At 35.7% G+C, this 7466-nt stretch overlaps 1 protein-coding gene across 5 annotated transcripts; it reads right to left on the reverse strand.

Annotated features, from left to right (window-relative positions):
* Positions 1-2929: 2929 nt before the first annotated feature.
* Positions 2930-7466, reverse strand: LOC107868491 (ankyrin-2). Of its 5 annotated transcripts, none has more exons than XM_016715190.2 (3): positions 6397-7466; positions 4533-5336; positions 2930-4442 (listed from the first exon to the last, which is right to left on the reverse strand). In XM_016715190.2, exons 2-3 carry the CDS (start codon positions 5241-5243, stop codon positions 3141-3143), a joined length of 2013 nt encoding a protein of 670 aa, XP_016570676.2. In that variant the 5' UTR covers positions 5244-5336; positions 6397-7466; the 3' UTR covers positions 2930-3140. The 5 variants fall into 5 exon arrangements, with proteins under 5 accessions (XP_016570676.2, XP_016570678.2, XP_016570679.2 ...); XM_016715192.2 differs by having other exon boundaries at positions 6402-7108; XM_016715193.2 differs by having other exon boundaries at positions 4533-5329; positions 6397-7108.

A 7466-nucleotide genomic window follows, 5' to 3' on the forward strand; every position in this document is an offset into this window, starting at 1 on the left:
GGGAACAGCCTCTGACGAAAATGCAATGTAAGGTTGCGTAGAATACACCCTTGTGATGGGACTCTTTTCCAAACTCTGTACATAGCGGAAGCTTTAGTACTTTTTATTTGGCAATTCAGAAGTTGAAGAGACCAAGTCACAACACATATCATTGGAAATAAGGTTATTTTAATGTTTGAAAATCAACTATCAAATACTAGTCTTAGGCTGCTATTAAAGAAAATGTAAATCTCTTGGAATTTTGTATAGTACTTGCTGACAAATATTTATTGCTAAGTAGACGTGACCATCGCTTTATCATTAGTAGTTTCTTCTTTTATTTTAGATGGTCTATATATATACTAGTCGTTTGGCTCACACTAAATCTAGGCCTAAATTATATTAACATTTATATTTATAATTTTTTTTTACTTGCTATTTTTTCTTTTAGTTTGTTTTGTATCATTATATTAGCTGATGGTCTAGTTTGATTATTTTTTTGATATTTTTAAAATGTTAAATTATATATCTGTTTCAATTTTTGTTCTATTTTTTTAGTTTGTCTTAAAAAAATGATCTATTTTCTTTTTGAGTTAATTTCACATTTCTACGTGGCATGTTTAAAACAATAAGATCAATAAATATTTTGTTCCTGGCTACATATTTTTAGTTTAATACCATAAAATTAAAAAATATTCGTTATTTTTTCTTTAACTTTGTGTTAAGTCAAAACAAAACAAATAAATTCAAACGGGGGGAGTAAAAGCTTTTATAGGTTAAAAATAATATTTTTTTATGATAGATTTTAATCTTTATTTTCATTTTCAAACAAATGCACACACAAAAAATTTTCTCCTTTTTATTTTACTAAAAGTTTTTGAATGAATGTCTTTAACGATCTAAATTGATTTTTACCTTATGTATTATTAGTTTCATTATTTTTTCTCAATTAAACTTGACATTGGCTAATTTATTTATTTTTTAAAATAGTACAATATTTGATTAATATAGTAATATTTGATGCTACAAACTATTGTATGATTTATGATAAATTAAATAATTAAAAGTCAGACTCAATAAAATACTTTTTTTTAGATGTTTCTTAAATGAGCTCTTACAATTTTATTAAAGCTTCACAAATTTCTTGTAAGGATTAAAAAAAGTATTTTTTTTTTTTTATTAAATTACTATTATCCCACATAAAAGACGATAATAAAATTTTGAATTAATTTTAAATTTACATAGATAAATAAATATTTTATAGTGTCACTATCACTTCTTTATGACTCATCATTTTTGTATAGTATTTTAAATGCATATGTAATTGTTCAAAGTTGCTAAAATGGATGATATCTTAAAAGGTCATTAAAACTTAATTAAGAATAAAATAGACAAAATACAATCATGTGAGCACTATCAAAATGAGATGTTCTAGTACATTTTCTTAAATTTCGTATCAAATCAAAATATAAACGAATTAATAAATATTTGATGAGTGTAAAAATCAATAATAGATCCACAAAAACATTGCTATATTTTAACATGAATATACCAATAACTAAGGAAAAGCAAAATCCCTGTGGGCAATGAAAATGCAAGGAAAAGACCAAAAAAAAAAAAAAAAAAAGAGAAAAAAGAAAAGCCATGTGTAGCTCTTTGATTCATCAAAGGATGAATGTGAGGACTACATATTATATTCTCCCTTATAGTATGTAGTAATGTTCTCCGTTAATAGTTGAGGTCAATATTATGCCCCCCACCGTAACGAATTAAAGGCAAAACGAGTCTTTTTTTTTTTTGTAACGGCAAGGACGTGATTGATCGTAACTAATGTTGGGTTCAAAGTATACGAAAAGTGTGAATGAAAAATGGAGGAACACAAGTGGAAGAAAAAATAGAGAAGAAAACACTAAAATGGAAAGTCTACTATTTCTCCCACATTGATAGAAGAATGTGACTTTTAAGTGTTTATAGTAAGAAACACTTATTCCACTTGGTAAGTGAGGCAAGAAATAAGGAATGCCTTATGCTGTCGGTGTCGTTGGCTTTGGCTTCGGCTTCGTTTTATAAATGCAGTAAAAAAAAAATTTTTTGATCCTCATGCAGTGTCTCGAACTGATGCAATTCTTCTGCCTGCTCAGACATGATTTTTCAAAAAAGGTCACACCTTTTTAAGTGGACCATTGTCACTTTTCAGAAGAGGCATACGAAGGCTATATCTCTTCTTGTCTTCAAAATATTCTGTGTGATCAATCAAACTGTTGAGTGGGTTCGTTGAATCCAACAATTTGAGGTACCTCTATTGTTCGGATTGAAGGCCATTTTATCCTGGGAGGAAGATTCCATAATCTCGGGTACAGTGAGGGGAATTATTCTTTAAGGACACTCCATGAAGTCAGGGGACTTTGCCTTACAAATTCTATTTCATCTATTTTCTTAAAATAAACACACTTCTTAGATAGATTATTCATAATCTAGCGTTGAAGGTGTTAAGTAACTTCAAAAATGTTATTGTCTTAAACTTGAACTAGAGTTGAAGTTGGTGTTGCATGTATACAGATTCTTGTACCCGAACACCATAAAACAACAACTAATATATGAAAACATATGTAGACCATTTTCGCATATTTCGGAGCAAATAGAGATGACTTTGTCAAGACTTAAATTTGTTAACTTACTACACATGAATTTACCCTTCTCTGTCGAATGTATCTTCAAATCATCATCTTCAAACTACGACTCTGATCCTTTTGGTGAATTGATGTTATCCTTAGGTGTAATAGGGCTCCCAGTTACTGCGCGCGATCGTATACTGAGATGCTCCCTGCCGGTTGTTGGAACGACGCGAGCCTGGCCAGGATGAAAGGCCTAGTTTTCGGTGAGCTAGTGGGATTCAAGTATGAATTTGAATTTTCCTCGATCCGGACTTTATATCAAAACCTCAGAGAAATTTGTTCAACCAGCTCAAGAAAAAGTTTCTTATTACATCCAACTAATTAAGGAGTTATGTTACAGCTACAAACATATAAGCATATTTACATTTTGTTCTTGAATAATAGCTCTGGAGATACATGAGCACTCGTGGTCGCTTCGACTGAGAAAATTAACCGGAAAAGGGCTGACTGACCTGCAATCTGTTGAAGTCCATATAACCGACATTGTCAAGCTGTGGACAGAACAGACCGCTCGTAGATTTCATATGGCTGCATCCCACTTGAAGGGGCCTTGACAGGTCGTCCAGAAGCACCAAAACACAAATATTGGTTCACCGACCTTTTATGTCCTGCGCTTTGTTTGTGTATCGAGTCAGATGGTGCACCCTCCGACTGATGAGTACAAGGAGGTCCAGCAAGCTCAGTGTCGATTACAGTTGCTTTTTGTTTGTCCAAGGAACTGCGAGAAGATAGTGATGAAATAGAGAATGAACTAGCACGAGATGATCTACGAGGGAGGCTAAGATGTGGTATGGCCTGCATGACACCGTTTACTAGCCCTGAAGCAAATTTCTTCTTTGCTGTCGGACTTGGAAGGTTGCAACTAGCAGAGAGCGTCCTTTTATGGTTCGGAAGTGATGAGGGCTTTGAGTACCTTTCTCGTAGAGGGACTGGTGCCACGTCTGAGTTACTTGCATTACTCTGATCCACCAATATCTTGAGCCTCTTACGATCTCCTTTTTTAATTTTCGGCCAATGGAAGAAGCGTTTCAGCTTTTTGGCTGCATCATTTGCGGAACCAGGTTTCTTGTCATTTGTAGAGCAGTAGGTATCGGGACTCATGCAGCGATGACTCAGCTCAGTTGAGCTTCTAATCTCAGGTTTTCTATTGCAATCTGGTGCATGCTCGATGCCCGTGTATAAGAATATTTCAGTGTCAGAGATTCTAAAAGAAGTTCCCGGACTGCTACTTATATTTTGCATCTTTAAATGGGATGCAACAACTCTCCTCGCAGAATAATCGTGATGGCTAAAAATCCCCCCGGCAGAGATCAACTGCTTCGTAAGCAGCTCTGATGAAGCAGAACGTGGCCGTTGCTTCAGGATATCAAGCGGTGTCATTCCATCCTTATCACGAGTGTTGACATTAATATAACGGACAGTCATAAGTAACTCCACGAGTTCAGAATGAATATTACCAATGACAGCCAAATGAAGAGCTGTTCTACCATCATTGTTTTCAGCATTAACGATCTCTTCAACGTTGGGAATTTTTCCACAGACTAATTGCTTCATGAGATCGATTTGATGGTCCAATCTTCGGAAATAAGGAGTTTGGAAACCAGTAATGGCAACATGAAGAAATGTTTCTCCAGCATTGTTTGTTGAGTAGACCAACGAAGGTGAAGCAACAATTAGAGCTTCAACGACAGCTAACTGGCCCCTCGAAGCAGCCACATGAAGTGCGGTGTTTCCTTGATTGTCTATGGAGTCGATAATATCAGAACTTTTTATAAGATATTTCACAACCTGCACGACAGCGACCAATCATTTACTACTTTTTAAACCTAGCAACATAACATCTGCAAAAGCTTAAACTCGTAATCAAACAAATCATACCTCGACCTGGCCTTTGCCAGCAGTCGTATGTAAGAGAGTTGCACCGTGAATGTCTCTGTAAGCCAATATATCATCAGAGCAGTCAGCGAGAAGCTCCTTCAGTATCATCAGATTGCCTCCTCTCGCAGCTGCGTGAATAGCTCTATTCATCATCTCCCACTTATAAGCAGATGGAATCTCCCCGATCTGTTCCTCCAGTCCTCTGCCATCACGCACTACAAACCTCGGAGACATAGCAAAATCGAACAAAATCTTGAACACGTTGCAACTTTTACTCCTAGCAGCAGCATACAATATGTCAGTGACACCATACTCCCCTTCTCCAAAGACCAAAAGGGGGTCTTTTTCGAGCAATTCTCGAACAAAATCCACGTCTCCAGCAGAGGCAGCAGTATATAAAAGCCATCCACCATAACCAGCTCTAAGTAGGGAATTTTTCCCTTTCTTGGTCTCACATTCAAGAAGCAGCTTCCTCGCAACCTGCAACCGGCATCTAGCAACATCGTCAAACTGTTCTTCATCATCCCAGACAGACTCAAGCCGCCTGATCCTACGTAGTGAAGTGAGCTTGATAAGGTGATTTCCATCCAAGCGAAGAAGCTCACGCACCAAATCATAGTGACCATTTGCAGCTGCCCAATCAATCGGTGAAGCATACCACCATTGGTCTCCCGTACTCTCCCAACGAAGAGGCAAGTACGTAGGAGGCATATCAACTGTACAAACAGTTCGCAAAGAGGGCTTGACGAGTGGAACGAGGGAAAACGGCTCAAGCAACAAAAAGTAGAATACCCTACCTAGAACCTGAAAAAAAATATTATCAAAAAATTCCCGAGCAACTCAATCAACAACGTATGCCATTCATTCCCTTAAATACTATACTATAACACACAAGAAAGACTCCTTATCATTACCTAGAACCTGAAAAAGTCATTATCAACGAATTTCGAGCAATACTCAACCAACAACATATGCAATTCATTCCCATAAATATTATACTATAACAGCCTCTGACAGAAATGCAAGATAAGGCTGCGTACAATACACCCTTGTGGTAGGGCCCTTCCCCGAACTCTGCACATAGCGGGACTTTAGTGCACCGGGATGCCCTTTTTTACCTATTCTATAACACACAAGAAAGACTCCTTATCATTACCTAGAACCTGAAAGTTATTATCAGCAAATTTTCGACCAATGCTCAACCAACAACATATGCAATGCATTCCCTCAAATACAATACAATAACACACAAGAAAGACTCCTTATCATTACCTAGAGCCTAAAAAAGTCATTATCAGCGAATTTTCGAGCAATGCTCAACCAACAACATATGCAATTCATTCCCTTAAATACTATAAGTCTATAACATACAAGAAAGACTCCATATCATTACCTTAGGAGAAGGATGAGTGCTGCACCTGAAAAAGTTTACCAATAAAGAAGAGATTTTTATTGGCCAAAAATCCCAACTACTCTTTCAGGGGTTTAACTCAAGAAAAGGGTCTATCTTTTTTCTCAGAATAGATAATTAAAGATTATGCAACAAGAAAATACAGCATTAATTAATTCATAAAGATAAGATAGACCAAAAAGAGATTAACCCACAAAGCAACTGCTCAAATATATAATTATGATACAGGACCCTACTGGATTTCAAGCCAAACAAACAAAAAGAAATAGCTAACACATGAAAACAAAGAGAGTAAAGGTGAATATACAAAGACAGAAAAGGCTAGAAACTTTAAAGCTTAGAGTATACACAACGAATAGAAATGAGAATACCAACTAAAAAGAACCAATTTTTATGGATGAAACAACCAGAAAAAAAGTATAAGCAACAAAATGAAAAAATTGAAATACTAACCTTACCACAAAATGGATCAAACAAAATGGAGAAAAATAAGGGTAGGTCTTCCCAGCTGTTCTAACTTTGGTGAACAGAGTTACGTGGACAAAGTTGTCTGTTATCTTGTTGCTGACGGAGGGTGGTGGGTATCCCGAGGTGCACGAAAGTTGACTCAGACACAACTATTATCAAGAACTATGAAGATAATTATCAAGAACTATGAAGATAATCTGTCTCAAGTTTAAATCGCAGCAAAGACAAAAAAATACTAGGTGATATCTTCTCCTTGCTAACAAATTTACATGTACAAAGTTACTTGTTATAGCTCGTTGCCGGTGGGTGGTGACAAATATCTCGTATATTTAATCAAGATGCATGAAAACTGTTCCGAACACCACGTTTACTAGAAAAAAATGAGATAATCTGTCTCAAGTTTAAATCGCAGCAAAGACAAAAAAAATACTAGTTGATTCTTCGCCTTGCTGAACAAAATTACATGGACAGAGTTACTTGTTATCTTGTTGCTCATGAGCAATGACAAATATCTCATGCATTTAATCGAGCTGCATGAAAGCTGATCCAAATACTACAGGGATATAATAATGAATCAAGATAATTTACAACATGGAGTTAGTGGACAACATAGCATATCAAGAAAAGGGAGGACTAAATCAGAGAAAAGATAAATAAATTTTTGAGAGTACTTAGAAAGCAATAAATATTGATGAAAAAAGGTGAAAGATTCTTATAGAAATATAAAAATTGATGTATAGATAATTGAAAAAGGTAAAAGTGACTAAGGGCTTATGGCGGGGGCGCCAAAATTAAAGTTGCAGCCAGAAGCGGAACTAGAATTTCAACAAAGGGGATTTATATTCACACAAAACTTAGGATTTCAATTAAGGGAATTCTATATTCAAAGAAAATTTAATCAAAGGGTGTTCAACGCCTACTATAACTACATAAAAAATAATTTTAATTATGTATAAATAATATATTTTTCTGTCGAAAGGGATTCGGCCGAACCTCCAAATAGAAGGCTGGCTCCGTCCCTGCATGCAGGCCTATATTAATGTTTAAGGGGTCGT

This window comes from Capsicum annuum, chromosome 4, assembly GCF_002878395.1.
Source record: "Capsicum annuum cultivar UCD-10X-F1 chromosome 4, UCD10Xv1.1, whole genome shotgun sequence".
Classification (NCBI taxonomy): domain Eukaryota; kingdom Viridiplantae; phylum Streptophyta; class Magnoliopsida; order Solanales; family Solanaceae; genus Capsicum; species Capsicum annuum.